The 19,370-nt window shown below is 35.8% G+C and overlaps 1 protein-coding gene across 28 annotated transcripts in view; it reads right to left on the minus strand.

Annotated features, from left to right (window-relative positions):
* Nucleotides 1–19,370, minus strand: part of SETD5 (SET domain containing 5) — a 76,313-nt gene that overhangs the window by 38,462 nt on the left and 18,481 nt on the right. For 9 of the 28 annotated variants that reach the window (XM_044754199.2, XM_044754197.2, XM_014857953.3 and 6 more), the window contains exons 2-3: nt 7,608–7,667; nt 4,679–4,865 (exon numbers count right to left, since the gene is read on the minus strand). In XM_044754199.2, the coding sequence (XP_044610134.1) occupies nt 4,679–4,749 (71 nt within the window). In that variant the 5' untranslated portion in view covers nt 4,750–4,865; nt 7,608–7,667. Of the gene's footprint in view, nt 1–121; nt 315–1,929; nt 1,978–3,641; nt 3,867–4,023; nt 4,120–4,678; nt 4,866–7,607; nt 7,668–19,370 lie in introns of all 28 variants that reach the window. The other 19 variants (XM_014857950.3, XM_014857951.3, XM_014857947.3 and 16 more) reach the window with 5 other exon arrangements.

A 19,370-nucleotide genomic window follows, 5' to 3' on the forward strand; every position in this document is an offset into this window, starting at 1 on the left:
TAAATAACAGCAGGAGTGTTATTAAATGTGGATTTGTGTGTAACATGAAGCCAGTACAGGCAGATGTCTCAAAGCAGGCACCTGGGATACAAGGTGTCCCTAATGACAAACACAAACGTACCAGCTGAGCAGGGAGTTTCCCCTAGAGAAGCCACTCTGGGCTGGTTTAGACTCAGAACTATTCTTCTTAATTGGATCTCTTAATACTTCCATGAAACCTCACATGACATTTGCAGTGAGTGAGATGATGAAAGTGCCTTCTGCACTGCCCCAGGGACCAGGCCCTCTTCCATTCACTACCAAGACAGGATACCCTGAAGAAAGTACAGGTAAAAACAATGGCATCTTATATTTATCATACCTCTCATCTTGATGAACCCCCAAACACTTTCAAATATTAGAGTAATAATTTCTCATCCACCAATGACATGCAAGCATATGAAGGACACAGTTACTTAACAGCTGCATGGTAATACCACAGAACTTCAAAATAATCAAAACTGTATTCAGAAGTTATATTAGCCTAATGACAAATAACAGTAGTAGCAGCTACCATTTTGAATTGCCCATTATTTGCTGGTGCTTTATATGTATTGATTCATTTACTCTGAAACTACTAAACATGGTAAATAGCACCCCATTTTTACATATGGGGAAGTTGAGGTGGTGAGATTACGTGACTTTGTGCTAAGGTCACAAACTGACAGAGCCAGGATTTGAAACAACGTCTGATTCCAAGGTGTGTGCTCTTTCCACTATGCCTAACTGATGTGGAAACCAGGATAACATTCTACCTTTAAAGAAAATTATATGCGATCTTAAGTAACCAGGCTTAGTGAGAAGTTTGGTTTAGTATCTTTTTGTACCCTCACTGAGTGGGGAAAAAAAACTGTTCAAGCACAATTTATTAGTATAAAAAATTATAAATGTGTCCAAATTTAGAAATTTAATGTACGTCTTTACTTGATAGTAAAAAGGCATAGGTGGCAAAGGACAAAATTCAAGTTTTTGAGGAAAAAAACCTAACTTTGATTGCTAACTGGTTAGCTTTTGAGGGAATTTTGAAAGATAATTAAGGAATGCAATTGTATGACTCTGCTGAACTGATTAATGGATTATCTATTATTTAAATTAAGCAGAACAGAGATTCACAAATTAGAAACTCCAAGGACATGCATAACTCAGCCTTAGAGATCAATGGGTCTTCTGGGAATCAAATAATGCATACTGTTTGCTTCAAGTAACACACATTTTTCCTGCTTAGAAATGCACACTATACAGTGCATGGCAGGAATAAAGTGTGCAGTTCAATGTGGTGCAAGGTCAGCTGAGAAGTGAGGGATAAAAGAAAATTCTGAGATATGTATCCAACTCACCCAGTTATATGCTCCAAAACTGTGAGAAGGGATCTTATTAATAACAGCAAAGGTAATTTCTAGGTGAAGAAGAACTTTAGACATAGGAAAGTATTCTCTGTTAGTGAAGTGCATGCATTTTATTACTTAAGAGGGTCTGTAAGATGGGAACTGGGGGGGATACGTCAAGAATGCAGGTCAGTATTCTTGAGAAAAAGATGATCTGAACATGGCTCACTGAGAGGCAATCAGCTCTGAGTATTAGGAAACAGGTGGGGTTTCCTAAATGAAACCAAAGGCAAACAAGCATTAATAAAATGAAGGTAGAATTTAGTTTCTATAATGGACAGTTAAGAGACAGTAATAACTCTATGCAATATTGTTAATTTACTAGATAAATAAGTATTCCAAAGAGCTGTACATATTTTATGTAAGAGATTTTGTACCATTAAACACATGGGGTGAAACATGATAGCTGTTTATTAGGAATGGATTTATTTTTGGACGGGAAAAAGGAAAGTGGCATGAAATAAAAGATGGCCATGGAGATGGAGCTATGTTGGTTGTATCTTACCCATCTCCAAATTGAGTAAATATGAACATATGCACTTCATGTGCAAGTCTAGGGAATAAAAATAAAATGTATATTGTGGAGGTTAAAAGGCCATCCCACTGCACAAAACTTTCTAGTCAAGCACAGCATTTAATATATTGCTATGCATGCCAAATACTAAAATTTAAACTCATATCTTTTGATGGGGAAACTCTGTAATTTCCATACTGGCTACTGATTAAATGCATAGTTACATGCTGACAGGTAAATACAGGATTTCCTAGGCTATTCCTTGACATATATATCAGCTCTTATCTATATTTTAAAATATGGATTAAAAATTTGGAGTGTTAGGATTGCATCTCTTGTTAGCCAATCATTTTAGGGCAAATGTAATTATGGGCTTTCTTCCCCTATATTTGAACCGCTATGACAGTTGGGCACATACACAGAAGCCATGCTTATAACAGATATACTCCATCAGCTGTGTTCTAAGTACAATATGCAATCTGCTGCTATAATGCTACCTCTTGGAAAATGTTGGAAATTCATTTATGGCAGTACTGTAAATTCAGAAAAATCTTTGCTTCTGTTGTTACATCTAGAGGTTTTCCTACAAATATACAAAAAAATGCATATTGTTGTCACCAGATTTAAAATCCCCTGAGATAAAATCTAGGTCTTTTACTTAGGTGGGGTTGTTGCCCTTCATACCAGGTCTAATCTTAAGGGTGCCCAGAACAGTGGAATATGTATGACAGCAGAATATGCATGGTAAAGTATTAACAAATATCATTGATAATTTAACAGACTGGTACAAAAGCCAACTGCTGAATTCTCCTGCTTTGGAGAAATACTAAATGAATAACTGTGTAATTAGTTATGACCACAGTATCAGAAATCTGTCTGGAGATTACAGATAAAAATGTTTCAGGAAACAGAAACACTGCAGTCAAATTTTGAGGACAGCAGTATTTTTTGTTTCTGCAATTACTTCTGGACTCCCTAGCAACATTTATGGGCAGTCATCTCTGTATTCTGGGAAAAATACCAGTTTTAAGAATAATTGCTTTAGGTCTTTTTCTTATCTACTAATCTCAAACTCATTGATTTAATCTTTTTGTTGAAATTTCTCACAAAAGTTAATGCTGTCTACCTATATAGTTTTCTAGTTACTCCATATAGGAGGCTAGTGGTTGACTATAAAAATCTATTAACGCTATACAACTATGTCACCTACTGATCCAGGAAGATTTTTAAGTACTTTACTTGGGAAACAGTTGTAAAATTGTAAGTTCCATATTGGCATAACTAAAACTCTTTAGCATGCAAAAAATTTAAAAACAGGAAAAAAAGCCATGTAAGGAACACAATCCACCCTTCTCCCTCCCCCTCCCTCCATCTTTCCTTTTATATATAAGGGAATAAGGCCAAAAACTGCTTTCAATTCTAGACCACCCCAGAATAAAATATACTGCTTTTTAGGGCAGCTTCATTTTAAGGCTTTCTCTTTAAGAAAGTCAATAAACAGTTAAGTTATCCTAGGTGGCTTTGTGAAGAAATGTACATACTCTTTACTAACATTCTCAGTTTTAAGGAAGAAAACCACTATTACTCAGGGATGCAGTTGAACCCAGAGTTCTGGTACAATTGCTTTGCTTTGCTGAAGGGGGAAGAATCCCCAGGGATTGTGAAAATGGCAAGAGAAACAGGGGAATTAGAGCAACACCCACCTCACTCAAGAAGTGGCTGTGGGATCAAGAGTCTGAACTGGACCTGAACATATTCAAAACACCAGGATTTTTCCAGCCCAGACCCTAATCCCTGGTACTGCCTGGAATAGACTTGGCTTCTGGGGGTGTGCTGCCCCCTAGGCCCCTTGGGTCTCTTTCGCTGGACTTTCACATCCTGGTGTAGTGCCACTTCGTCTTGAAAGGTAGGGGGCTTCCACTTCCTTTCTGTAAGCAAGGAAGATTGGGTACAAGGGAGGTAAAAGGACAAGAGGGGGAATCTGTGAGCAGGGGGAATCTTGGACAACTTAAAAGAGAAGGGATACAAAAGGCTAAAATTTTTAAAACTTTGAATAATATATAAAGTTTTATAACGAAGGCCTACCTTCATTGCCATTTGGCATTTAAATTCTTCAAGAATTGAGTCTATTTTAGGGATTGGGCTTTTCGACAAACTCTGAATTTCTAAAGCTGCTCTTAGCTGAAAAGAAAGTTTGGTACCACTGATTTTGAAGGTCCTCTTTCTAGGCAACAAATATTATAAAAAACAAATGACACTGCTTTCTGTTTTCTACCCAAATGTAGAAGGTCTAAGTAACCTGCCCATATAAAGTTTCAGCCCCTTTACTCTAGAACAATGAGAAGTACATAGGAAGAGGCCTTCAAAGAAAATCAGTTGGAGAGAACTCCTCCTTATCTCCATCCATCAGAATAATAGCTAACTCTACAGAAGCAGGTATTGGCACCTACTTTATTTCGATCTTCTCCACCCATCAAAACTAATGAAAACGTAATCACTACTTTACAAATTTAACTCTATTAATTATTTACTCAGAAAAAATGTCCCCCAAATTCTTTTCCTTCCTCTTCTAAATCTTTTTATGCTCCAGCTTCTATGGGGCAAAGAGAAAGGTCTAATATCATTTATAGCAGGCTAGGCTTGGATTTAGAAAATACTACATATTTATTATTAGATGCCCATAAGAAAGCTGTCTCCACTCAAACTGGTACTGCACCTACTACCTAGAAGTAGCACTTACTCTGATCCAGCAGCCATATCTGAGTAGGATGTATCTGGTGTGGTGACTCCCAGAGGGATTGCAATGCTCATGACGTCCAACACAGCAGAGAGTAGAAATCACGGGGTCCAATTAATGGAGACTGGCCACTCTGAGAGTGGGGGTGAGCTGCAGAGCCTCAACCAACATGTTATGGACATGAGGAATCCTGCCACAGAAAAGGAAAATACCTAGTAATCAGAGAGCTCTTTAAATTTACCCAAAATACTACTGAATATTTTTTGCACAAGGCTTTAAGGGATAAAAATAAAATAAGTACAGCAAGGGATCTACACACTGTCCCATGTTTACTCTGTACTGCATTAACGTTCCACAAAGCAAGGAAGCAAAAGTTATGCTTAGTTTTCATTTAAATTTTTTTTTCTTTTCAGACACAGGGAAAGTAACTGTCTACCTAGTTCCTTAATAAGCACATTTCCCTCATTCTACAAATGCTCATCAAACAAAATTTTCTGGCAGCCTAGGACCCAACTAAGTTCTAAAACATAGGATGGTTAATAGAAATATCATAGTTTAAATTAATTTTTTAGCAATTCAAGATCTCCTTTAAACTTTTTTTCTATGCCACAAGTAAATGCAGTTTTACCAGTAGCCAATGTTATTTCTACCAAATTAAATGTGATAAAAATAGATCAATTTGTTTATATTTGATTTGATACAGCTGTTTCTTATTGCCTTCTTTTCCTTTCTTTTAAACCATTTTAACTATAATTTCGGGAGAAAATGCAATTATTTTTACAACTATATTTGTGAGATAATATCCACTGTTAGGTATGAATAAAACATAAACAACAAAGAGTACTGTTTCATGATAAAGATTAGAAAATTTTGCATGGAAAAGGAGTGAGGATACCTTGAATTGGTGACCATTACCAGTGGAATTTGGGAACAGAAAGATTCACAAACTACTGAAGTGTAAAAAAGCAAAAGTAGACTAAGAGATTTAGAGGTATGGTGCAAAGGGAAAACAGTGCACTTTGCATGATTTTATGTTAGTAGTTTTGTATTAATGTTAAAAAACCATTAAAAGGGTCAAACAACAACCATTTTATGTGGGAGGGAAGAAAGTAAATGTAAATGTTACAGATCCATGTTAGTACATATTTTTGCAGAAATACTACAAAAAGAGTCATGAATGATATACTGATTCATGGTAAGACAAATAAGACAATAAAAAAGTAAAGTGATTATTTATACTAAAAAAACCAAATGGAATGAAAATTATGATATTGAGTCAATCCAGGGCATTTAATGCAAATTTTAATGGTAGACAATCTGAGATGTTTGAATCTTACTTTGATATATGAAGCAAATTAATGTGGATAAGAAAACCAATTGTCAACAGTGAATTAGGCCAAGATTTTTCAGAATGCATAAAGATAAATTACTCTTTTGTGCTGTTACTTTAGAATGCTGGAACAACTATCAACTGTTATAAGCAGTCCTCCCTGACACATACACTTTGAAAGAGCTGGATCTCACCAATGGATCTAGGGCTCTCTAAATCTGGGTGTGGCAATATATCTATTCCAACTCAACTGGAGGTGACATACTGCTAGACTTGAGACTGAAATGAAAAGGAAAAAATCTTCCTATCTATTGTTTCTTCATAGCTCATAAAACAGAAGTGACTAATATAAGTGTCTGCCTTTGGGTTCATCTTACACAAATGTTTCCTTTCCCTAACAATACATCCAAACAGAAATTCAGGCAGTACATCCTCCAAGCCTCTGGGAAATTGAAATAAAATCTAAAAATGAGAAAAGACAAATCACTTATCAAATATGCCCCAAAGAGCATAGTTAAATATTGAAGAGTGCTGGTTACAACTCTTTCTCTAATTTTAGTATCACTGTATAATTCAAATTTGAAAAAAGCCCAGAGGCTGCCTGGGTTTGATGATCAGATCAGTCTGATAATGATCCTACCTCCCCCGACCAATACAGGAATCTGGATCATGTGTTGTATTTTCAGTCAAGGACAAAAAAATTTACTCAACACCATTAAAAATCCTTTGTCATAGCTATTACTATTATATGCCCATAAAAAAAAAGTAGGCTACTGGATAAAAGAAAACTTATAAACCTAAGCTGATATTATTTTTCTATAATGTTTAAAAGATATACTAAAAGGAAAAGATGGGAAAACTGCTTCAGAAAATACGTCCTGAATGAGTGAATAAACCATTAATACATTCCCTAATGAAATCCCAACGCAGCTAATTTGGACAGTTGACAAGTAACTTTAAGAAACATTAAGTACTTAACTATGAATTTCTCTTTCATGAATTCCTCCAGTTTCCCTTTGTCTAGTTTTACATGATCCTTCCACTGTTCTGATGAAGGCAATCATTATAGGTGAGCTTGGCCATCTTGTTCTAAATAATGCTTTCACAATATTGGGGCTTCTTAATTCACTTAACACTCTGCAACATGTAGCTATTAAAATGTTAACTGAAGAAATTTTAACAGATCATGCTATATGCAATATTTTCTTATTATAATCACTCTAGTTTTATAAACGAAGACAACAGACTCCTAGTTTAGTTTACCAAGCTTAGTAGTTATAGCAGTCATTAATTTATCACAGAGTTTGAAGAGCGTCTAGAGAGAACGGTAAGACTTAACTCTGTCTCTAGGTGGAACAATTTCAAGATATCTTTTACTTGTTAATTTGTCTGTCTCTTCCTATCAGAATATAAACTTTACGAGGTCAGGGATTTTTGTTTTATCCTCTATTGTAATTTCAACGTCCAGAACAATGCCTGCGAGGGTGTTTGAGAAATACTTGCTGAATGAATTATGATCACCATTAACTCAACATGTGATTTTAGCATCCATTAAAATTCAAAAACTAAAACAAATTAAAAGAGTTTATTTGGCTCAGTCACCTTTTTATAGATCTCTGAATATGAAGTCCCAAAAAATTAGCTTCCAGTAGCTCTGAAGACCTAGAAAAAGTTGAGACACAAATTAGTATGGAAAGAAATAACACTGATGGACACAGAAGAGAATTCTACAGAAAGAATATTTTACCGAGAATTTTATGCTTCATTTCTCTATACTGCCTTGTTTACCAACCTATGCCCCATCTAGTATTTTATTTTTATCCTTTAACCTTTATATCCTATTTGCCAGTGAAGCCAGAACCTAAATAAAGGGTGGAAAAGGAAATTATCTTTATTTGACTTAAGAAGTGGTAAATACTTTGATGTCACTAGGTAATCCTTCACTTTCCTTCAAACTAGAATTCTCTCCCATTTCCCAAGAAATTCCCTTCTCTTTATCTTTCCTAGGAGGTGCTTCTCTTCTCCAGTGACCTCTTCCTAAACTCAGAAGCTTTTCTTTAATCAAATGTCAAATTTACTCTCCAGTCAGACAAGGACCTATCATCATCTATTTAAGTACAAGTTCACACGACTCCTTTCTTCCCCCGACTCCATCCCACCTATCCTCTTGTCCGACTACAGAAAAAAAGAGTGACAAAAGGGCGTCAATGTTATTTGTGGTCAACTCTATAGTGGAAAAACAGAGCCTTAATTAACTTTCCACTCTCCAAAAAGTAAAAGAAAATAGGTGATCCAGGACTTCTGGGAAGAAAAAAGTCAAATTTAACATTAGCCAGAATGAGGTATTAACACTTGACATGTTAATATATCACTATACGTGAAAAGAGCTGTTCATGGGATTCCCATTACCAAGCAGTAGAGAGGAAATCTATCCTATGTTGATATTTTATGGATTTCTTAATTTATTGAAAATTGGAAAATAAACTATTCTTTAGAAACAATTTTAAAAGAGCATACTTGAAATTATAAAAACAAAACGTATGAAGGTAACAGTAAAAGGAGGACAGAAAAAAATTAAATGAACCAAGGAAGAAAAAGTAGACTCCTTTAGCAACAACAAATAAGACAAGAAACGACAGGAGAAAAAAGAGAAATAAACATGTGAGTGCACAGTAGGGGGAAAATAAATGTGTCAGAATTTCAACTTAACTATTTCCAGAACACTCCATCAGAATCTGCAGTAACGCTAGTAAGTTCTTGGATTCAGAAGCAGAACCAGCCTGTCTCCTAGCACTGAGTACTCTTTTTGAGAAGTCACCATTTACATACTGTTTCTAGGGAAAAGGCTGTTAAAGGGAACATGCCAGAAATGTTTTATAAATACCCCTGTCTTTTTTAATTGGGTTCAGAAATGGTCAATAGTCTTTGTATTTGTCATTTTGACAGTCTCTTCTCTATATGACTTGCTGAAAGCACAAGACCCATGTGATCTGTCTGGTCACTCTCAAAGACAGACAAAACGTGCTTTAAGAACAATTCTAACAGAGATTTCAGAAAAAGAAATTGCATCAGCCAGGTGAGCCGGAAGCAGCTGGGAGACAAGGGTCCAATAAACAGCCAATCCAATGAAAGAAATTCAGAACAAGTCTGCTTCAGTAATCCTGTGAAGAGGACTGGCAGGAAGAGGAGTGCCGCTTCAGAAAGAGAACAGGCCTCATATGCTTCAGACAGTCTTTGTACTGAGGCTGTGGACCTTGGCCGTCCTCCCAGAAATGATGCAATCCAGATGAACAAGATCTGCTGCCAGAGAAACAATTGTTAAACAGCCTCTGCAGACAGCAACTCAGCCAAGGAGCAATCTCTGATCAACTCTCTCCACAAACCACCAGAAATCCAAATCTCTTCCTCAATTTCGGCCTCTGATAAAACATTTAAGTGAATATATATTTAGATATCTACAAACAAGCCACATTCTCAAAATGTCCCTTTTAAAAAATGCCTTTGGCTTTACAATATCTATCATCCATCATTTAATTGTAAAGAAAACACTAAGCACATTTTTACTTTTATGAATATATTCTCTTATCGTATTAACAGCAAGGTATTACACTGAAATTTTACAAATATTTTCCTCACTCTCATAAGAAAACATTTTGCGAGGTAGTGACTTCCCTAAGTCTGAAAATCACTCTGGAATCTAAGGCCCAATTATGAGACTTCAAAGTAAGGACAAATACACACACTCACTAATTCAGGACCAGAAAGGTATTTTTAGAGATATTTTTAAAATTATGTCAAATTCAGTATGTTAAAAATAGGCATGTATTAGAAAACAAGAGAAAAATCTCTTCTTGCTTAGGCTGACATTAAAGGTGGGTTGAGTAATATCATCACACTATGCAATGTCCATTTTCCTCAAGGGCAACATTACTTCAAATCTTCTACGAGGGTTAATGATTATTTTCACCCTATTAGCCACAAGTTACTGTTTCAGAATCTAACTTGAGTATCCTCAATTTAAAGGTCTTCTCAAGATTCCTCATCTCCTAGGTCTAGTTTCTTCTTCAGAGCTTCGCCATCAAGGTTATTCATACAGTATTGTAATAAAATTATTAGGATTTTCTTCTTACTAAATAAAAGACCCTGAATACACAAACCTCAGTTCTCTAAACTCCAACTAGCAGGAAGCCACATTTCTAGCCAAATTTCTTCCTTTTGAAGGCAATAACCCTTAAACTTGGATTCACTAAAAAGACAAGCATCTAAGATAGATCCCGAAATCGATACATGCAGCCCAATCTACTATCCCTATATCTAAACTATTAAATCATGAACAGATATACAGAATAACTCTGAAGCAATAAAAGATCTTTAATAGCCCAATAAATGAATAAATTTAACTCAGCTAAAGAAAAAAACATTTCAGGAAAATTTTCAATAAGAGTTAAAAGAAAATAGACATTAGCTTTAAAGATTCCATTTCTGAACCTACTGATTATTCAAAATTTTGTTATACATGTAAGCTGAATTTATTCTTACATACTTCTATACTTCAATTTCTTTCTTTTGAATGACTCAAAATAGTAAAAAGGGGAGATGGGGAAAGAATATCAGAAAGTTTTTTTGGTATGATTATTACCCTCAATTTAATTTTCAAATCACAGAACAGTTCAAAATGCAATAAATATACAAATGCACTTTATCTACATGACCAACTTGTTTGAGAAGGATGTGACAGCCACATTCATTATATGCTCATCTTCCACCTCCAACCCAAACTGAAATAATGAGGAAAAACACTGCCTTTATACTCTAACACATAGCTATTTCCCCTGGGAGAAGAAAAAGTATGTTAGGAAAAAGTACTATATTAGGAGTTAGGAAATTTAAGTTCTAACCTATAACTTAATTAGTTTGGTGATCAAAAAAAAAATCACTTTTTATAGATGAACCTTAAACTCCTCAAAGTAAAATCTTCATTGGGTTTCTTTCTGCTCCAAATTTCTATGAACCCCGGCACTGGCTTAGGCAATTCACGCACTGTTTCCAAGTCTCAGTTTTCTCATCCGTACAACAGAAAGAATAACACCTGTCCTGCTGACTCATACGTGCAAGTAGACTAGTGTATGTAGCAAACGAGTTTAAATGGCACTCTGGAACTTTTAATTATATGTGAAGAAAAAGGAGCTGCTACTAATAACTCAACTGTGGCTAAAAACTTTTTTCACCTTCTCCAACCATATATGTATTTCAATTTTGCTACAGCAAATAATGTGAAATGAGGATATGTGGGAAACATGAAAAAAACAGCGTAGGAGAGATAAGTGATAAGCACTGGAAGAAATAAGTAAGAATTAGAAAATAAAGAGATGAACTCTAAGAAGAGAGAAAGTGCACAGAGATCCAGTGAAAAGTCCATGTAATTGGGATAGTATAAGTTATAAATTAGGCTAATAATCTGAAGCAAGTTAATGCAGGCTCTAGAAGTTCAGGGCTGAAGAAAAAGAAAAGAGAAAAACACTGGGGTAAACAATTAAGACAGACTAAAGAAATGTCATGATTTACTAACTTAGAGCCAAGATAAAGTTTTCCTTTCCTCCCGCCTCTTCTCCTGTAACACTTGTTTATCTCTTGGCTCCTTTGCCTAAATTTACACTCCCTCAAGGGGCTACTGGTCTTGGCACAATAAACCAATGCCTATAAAAGCACTAAGTTTACTAGAATAGGAGATAATTAAAATCCAGTTTTAAAAAATTCCTATTTTAGTCTATTCTAAGAATTTCTTTTCCCATGAAAAATTTTATTAATGGTAATTACTATAGAGGCCAAGACATACTCAGGTGTACTTCGAAGGGAGGGAGAGTGGTGGTAGATGCCAAAAATAATGAAATTAAATACTACAATCTTAGATTATTTTAAGTTGACATCGAAGAAAAAGAAATATTTATAACTTGTTTAGGAATGATAAACAGATGCTAAACTAACCATGGATACACTCTTTCTATCCCTAACAAGAAACAGTTAGAAGACTAAAAATTTCCTAAGTATCACCCTCAAAGAACTTAGATTTAGCTATTTAAAGAGCTATATTCTCAAGACTTTTTATTCTCATGACATTTCTTTAGTCTCTCTTAACTGTTTACCCCAGTGTTTTTCTCTTTTCTTCCTTCTCTTCAGCCCTGAACTTCTAGAGCCTGCATTAACTTGCTTCAGATTGTAAGCCTAATTTATAACTTACACTATCCCAATTGCATGTCCTACTGTATTTGGAGCCTCAGAGCGTGCTTTAGACCGATGTACCACACTAGACAGGAAAAGAACCTCTCATACCTCTATGTTTGCCTCTTCTCTGACCAGATCTTTTTTTTTCAAACTCTGAAATGGGAACCACATTTAACTCCTCCAGATGAAGCGGGTTATGACATTTATGAGACATTAGTATCTGTTATACTTCCTATAGTTTAGGAAAAATTTCTCCAGTTGATAAAAAAAATCTGGTTTTAAATTTAGAGTCTAATTCATTATTTTACAGATGAAGAAACAGAGCTACAAAAATATTAACTTGCAAGGAGTCACACACACACACAGTGGTGGAGCTCAGAAGAAAGGAAATTAGAATTTTAATGTATAGCTTCTATTCATTAAAGTAATTACTACTGATTTTTAGATAGCAATATCTGAATTAAAACAAAATTTTTTTTACTAAGCACCAATTATTTATTATTGGTGCTACATTAGACAAACAAATCCAGATTAAAATTCCTGGCTCTCTTGGGATTTATATTATCTAGATTTGCCAGTTTTTTCTTCATTCATTCATTCAGCAAACATAAAGTGAGTAATTACTAAGTATAAAAACTATGTTAAGTGCTATTTTAAAAATCTTCTCTTATCCAAAGTAGGAGAGGGTAGGCAATTTGTGAACTCTTTAGGTTGGCTTATGTGCCAAGTATTGCATTTTCACAACCATGAAGGGAAAAAAAAGTCCTAAAGTGTGCCTCTTCAATTAATGAGTCATTCTGAAGAAAAACACCACCTTCCCTCCCAAAAAAAGAAAACTCCAAACCACTCCATAGTTCACCAGTGACACAGAGGAGTCTCTTAGAGAAAGAGATTCTTTTATAAATCTCTTAAACTGTTTAGATAAAACTTATCACCGACTGGTCTCACGGAAAATTCCATTAAGAATAAAGGACAATGCCAAGCAAGAACCCTCAAAACAAGATGAACAGAATCTGACCATACATGTTCTGTGATTATTTGGCAGACCAGGTAGCTAAGTATAACAGTAAAGGAATTTAAAGCTTAATAATTCTGATATGCACAATAGGGCTCCCCTCCCCAACCAACAACAGTATCTTTATTCTTATTATAAAAGTAACAAATGCTTGTTAAAAATATGCAAACATTACAAAAGCATAAAAAGTAAAAGTGTAACTCTCACACAATTCCACTTCCCAAAGAGACCCCAAAGATACAGGTGCTAACTCTACTGTTCTGTAATCTGCTTTGTTCATTTAGCAATAAATTTTGGACATCTTTTATATGTGTATGTACAAATTTACTTCTTCCTCTTAAATGATGGCACAGTACTCTATCCTACGGATCTACTGTAATTTCAGTCAGTCCTCTGCAGGTGGGTGTTTACAGATCGTTGCTAATTTTCCATAATACACACAGTGCTGCACTGAAGAGTCACATATATGTGCACACACCTCCTTAAGACACCTTCCTAGAAGGGAAAGAGCTGGAATGGCATGAGCATATTTATTAGTGATGCCAAACCACCCTCCACAGAGTTAAAACCATTTTACACTCCCACAAACAAAGGGGGAAGGCTACATTTTCTCATGAGGCTGAAAACAATTTCAATTCTAACTTTCCTCATAGAATCTTTTCCTTAGAAGACTCTCTACATTCTAAAAGAAAACCCTAAAATGAAAGTTAGCTACAAATTCCCAATAATTCTGTGATACACTTTTAAGACTAATGATTGGATGTGCTACTGTCCTCTAAAATTCTTATATACTAAATAGGTGATCTCAGGTGCCTTTTCACTAAATTTGGGCTGGGATAGTCAAAATAAAACCTAGATAAGCCACTATTTCAGAACCAAAGTATTTTCTTATAGTTGTCCCATGAGATAACTTTTAATTCTTTTAACAGAATGCACCAAGTTCTATATTTCTTCTTCCAGTAATGAAAAAACAAATTATGCTAGCCATCTGTAATTCAGTTGGCAGCCATAGGGTTCTGACTGAAAAATGTAAGTAATCTAGAAGATTTGAGCTCTTTGGTTTCAAACAGGTTATCAAAACTCTGTTCTGCCTCAGCAGTGTAAAATATGATGCCTTCATTTTTAATTACCCTTGGAAAGAGAAGAAACTCTGAAACCACAAGAGGTTTGTTAATACTGATTTGCTAAAAGATAGAGCCAAAATATTGACTATAATTGTACCTACACTGTAGCTACAAATTCACTTTGTATACTCCATTATGACACCAGATACCCACACAGTCCAAATCTAAGCCCTGAACCGATGAGTAGAAAACTTCTCCTTTTCACTGTGCTGTCACTAGCACCTGACTAAGAGCCTTGATGCAGAGCTGTTCTTCCTCCTTCCTCACAGACTTTTATCTATTCATTCAGTAACACTACTCGCCTCCTTATAATTTCAAGGTTGCATAATAGCAATGAACTGGTCTCACTATTTCTGGGTTCTCGACCTTCTAATCTACTTTTCATTCTTTCATGACATGAACCCTTCTAAAGCATAACTCTGATCATTATCATCCCATTATTGGGAATCTACAGAGGCTCCCCAATGCCTATTGGGTTAGTTCTAACTCCTTTGCCTGAATGGAACAAGACCTCCTTTCTTCATTAGCTTCAAAATTTTGTTCACACTACTTATCCTGGCTGATAGGCTATTTTTTGCATCTTAAAAAAAACTTTATTATGAAAAATTTCAAACAAATACAAAACCAAAGAAAACCCTGTAATCAACTCATGGATCCTACCCAGCTTTAATCAACAATTAACTCCTAGCCAATCTTATTTTATCTGTAACCACTCCACTTCCACAGGATTATTTTACACCAAATCTCAGAAATATCAGCTAAATATATCACATCTGCCAAGTGGAGTTATCCCCTTGTTTATCATAAAAATGGGTGAGAGGGATCTGCTTATAATGACAGGTGGTGGCGACAGGGAAAGAAAGGTCATCAATCTTTTGCAAAAGTTAAGATGGATAAAGAGCTTAATGTACCAATTGATACATTTGCTGAGTGATATTTAGGTTTTAAATTACACACTTATGGCTACTGAAAATGTCAATTATTTTTTCTTAATAAAAAAATCATTGTAAGCAATTTTTTCTGATGTGAGTTTGTTGATAATAAAATTTCTTGTGTTCTTGGGAAGGCAAATTTCTCCTTACAGCAGAGCTAACTGCAAGTATACATATGACCCACAGCAGTGATACAGATTCCTACATATGCTATATGTCAATAAATGAAATGGATAAAACAGACGAAACACGCCAAAGCAGGTAAAATGTGACATTCCATAAACCTGCATATTAAAGATAAGGACTGATTACATCACACAAGCAGTGGCTCATTACTGAAGTAGTGACCGGTTATTCTCCTTATTTTTATTTTATTTATTTTTTTTTGAGGAAGATCAACCCTGAGCTAACTTCTGCCAATCCTCCTCTTTTCACTGAGGAAGACTGGCCCTGAGCTAACATCTGTGCCCATCTTCCTCTGCTTTGTATGTGGGACGCCTGCCACACCACGGCTTGATAAGCAGTGCGTAGGTCTGCACCGGGGGTCCAAACCAGTGAACCCCGGGCCACTGAAGTGGAACGTGCGAACTTAACCACTGTGCCACCGGGCCGGCCCCTGTTCTCCTTATTTTTAGTGAGCAGTTTCTAAGAGTAGTAAAAGAATCTTAGAGTGATGGCAAACTTAGGGTAAAAAGGCTCACCTACTCGACTGAGGTGTACTTTCTAGTCAAAAACTACTCAGTAGTAATGGTGAGTGTCACAGAACAAAAACATTTGGGATGTGTATGGATGATTTCTATTGGAACCACAAGGCACACATATCTTAAGGTCCAGTCAGTGGAAAATAGGCCCAAATCAAGGTCAATGCAAATATACACCACTACACATTCTGTTACTAAACTACTCACCATAAGCTATAGTGATAACAGTGAAATTAAACTTAGAATAGTTTGTAACTTAAAAAGTAACAGTAATGAGGATCAACTCAAAGAAACACTGATAGACATTGTTTTGCTTAAGCAAAAAACTAGCTTGTATCTACTCATAGGAGGTTACTGAGTAAAATTAAATTTGTGAGTACGTTATTTCCCTAGAAGCCCAAGAGGAGGAACATCTCTGGAACAACTAGCTAGTGGTTTGTTATGAGACCCATGAAATTCAAGAGTTCCCATCATGCAAAACATCAAAAATACTTAACTTCAACTGGCCTGCTGGCATAGTGGTTGGGTTTGTGAGCTTGGATCCCAGGTGCGGACCTACACACCTCTCATCAAGGCACCCTGTGGCAGCATCCCACATTCTCTATGTTGTATCTTAGCTCAGGGCCAGTCTTCCTCAAGCAAAAAAAAGAGGAAGACTGGCAACAGATGTTACCTCAGGACCAATCTTCCTCACGCATAAATAAATAAATAAATAAATAAATAAATAAACTTATGGATTCTAAAAATCTTCTCTGGAGATGTTAACATGAAAAATGATTTTAAAACCTTGACACAGATGTTCATCTTTGATCCAGTTTCAGTAAACACTTCAGCTGTATTTGGGCCAAAATTCTCATTCATTAACGAATATTTATAATGAATTAGCTCCAGGACACTGACAAAATAATACTTTTTAGTTAATGAATACAACTGGCATAGTAAGTTGCTCCAAATTCTCCTGCAAAACATAATCACAACCATGTATCATGCTAAACTTCCGTTATTCTACTGTCTCCTTTAATCATCTCTGTTGGTTTCCCTGTCATATCAGAGTTTGACCCTAAGCAAAGTACAGAATTCTAGCACTGAATAAAATGGAGTAAACATACAAAGTATCTTAGGATTTACTTGCTATTTCCCCTTTTTTGTTAAGATATCTTCTATTTATAAACTTTTCTCCTGAGTAAAATATTTCCAAATGCTTAACATTACTGTTTTTGATTACTGTATTTCCTTTTCCAGTACTTGGTGACCAATATAAAAAACTAAGACATGTTTTTTGTTTTTTTCCCCCAAATCCTGTGCCCGATTTTGACAAATTTTTTATAGACCACCACTAATAACTTTAGAATAGTGGTTTCCAATCTTTTTGAACAAAAGGATAGTTTTTTAAAGGTGCAAAAATTTTGGGGAGTGGGAGAAATAAGTGAAGGGGTTCAAAAGTAGAAACTTACAGTTATAAAATAAATAAGTAATGGGGATATAATGGACAGCATGGTGACTATAGTTAATAGTGTACTGCATATTTCAAAGTTGCTAAGAGAGTAGATCTTAAAAGTTCTCATCACATGAAAAAAAAACTTTTGTAACTATGGAAGGTGACGGATGTTAACTAGATTTATTGTGGTTATCATTTTGCAATTTATACAAATATTTAATCGTTACGTTGTACACCTGAAACTAATACAATCTTATGTCAATTACACCTCAATTTAAAAAAAATGAGGCCGTTAGGGTGGGCCCTAATGTAATATGACCAGTGTCCTTATAAGAGGAGGAAATCTGGACACAAAAAGAGATCCCAAGGATGTGCATTCACAGAGGGACAACCATATGAAGACACAGCAGGAGGACAGCCATCTGCAAGGCATGGAGAGAGGCTTCAGGAGAAACCAACTCTGTTGGCACCTTGATCTCAGACTTCTAGCCCTAAAAAAAGTGCAAAAATTTTTATCTGTTGATTAAGAAAATACAATAAAAAAAATACTATGAGTTTGGTAACACATTAGATCCTTCGCAACTGAGGTTTCTGGCCCACAAATTAAATTACCAGTGTCCAAAAATAGTAATTATGGAGAACTGATAATACTTCTGCACAAGATCCTTTCATTTTATGTCCATAAGGACCATTACCTAAGACGGGACTAAACAATTTATATCCTGGTAAATATATAAGATGATACTTACTAAGGGTGACAAAAAAGCAAAACAAAGACGATCCCTGCCTAAGAAGGTACCCCACTTTGACCTGCTGGGCCAAAGCACCACGAAGTCCTCTCTTAAAGCAACGATGTCTTCACACTCATCCCATCCCTGAATTCCAAAAAAATTACGTGACCTATAGCTCCTGAATGAATTTAGGATTTCTTAAGAATCCACTAAGATTCAAGATTGCGTTTCATGGTTTTTTTTTTTGAAGATTAACCCTGAGCTAACATCTGCTGTCAATCTTCCTCTTTTTTTTTTTTTTTTTTTTGCTGAGGAAGACTGGCCCTGAGCTAACATCCATGCCCATCTTCCTCTACTTTATATGTGGGACGCCTGCCACAGCATGGCTTGCCAAGTGGTGCCGTGTCTGCACCCAGGATCCGAACCGGCGAACCCCGGGGCGCTGAAGCGGAATGTGCGCACTTCACTGCTGCACCACTGGACCTGCCTCACATTTCATGGTTGACAGTCCCAACTCTTTCTCCATCTGTATATGAAAGCAAAAAAGAAACCCACTAGGCTCTCCATTTGTCCTATTATCAATAGCTTGTTACTGTTTTTCTAGCAGATTTCAAACTTAACACTTTTTAGCTATTATTTGAACACACTTGTATGAATTTCTACCAATCCTGCATTGGTGAACTGTTCAAAGGAGACAATATTTGCCTAATCTTTTCTTTGAGAGGCTTATAATGCATGTTTATTTCACTATCAGCCTATTACGATATAAAAACACTAATTTACAAGCCAAAAAAGTTTTAAACACAAATGTTTGGGAGCTGCTTGTCACCATTCCTTAGTCTACCTAATTAAAAACTCTTTTAGGGAGTCTCATCTGACTTCTAGACCTGTTATTAATGCCTTCCTTTTTTTCATTTCCTTTTCAAAAAGTATTTTCTTTTGGAAAAAATTATTGAGCACAGTTGAGGGTACATGTAAGTCAAGTTGATAAAAGTAAAACTAAGTAGGTTTCAATCTCTAGTAGCAAAATTATTTGAATTTTCAAAAGTAAAAGCTGAATTCACAGATCGTTTCTTTATAAGAAAACAAGTATGGGGGTCAGCCCAGCAGCATGGAAGTTGAGTCGCACTCGGCTTCAGCGGCCCACGGTTCACCAGTTCAGATCCTGGGCACGGACCTAGGCACCACTTATCAAGCCCTGC

This window comes from Equus asinus, chromosome 21, assembly GCF_041296235.1.
Source record: "Equus asinus isolate D_3611 breed Donkey chromosome 21, EquAss-T2T_v2, whole genome shotgun sequence".
Classification (NCBI taxonomy): domain Eukaryota; kingdom Metazoa; phylum Chordata; class Mammalia; order Perissodactyla; family Equidae; genus Equus; species Equus asinus.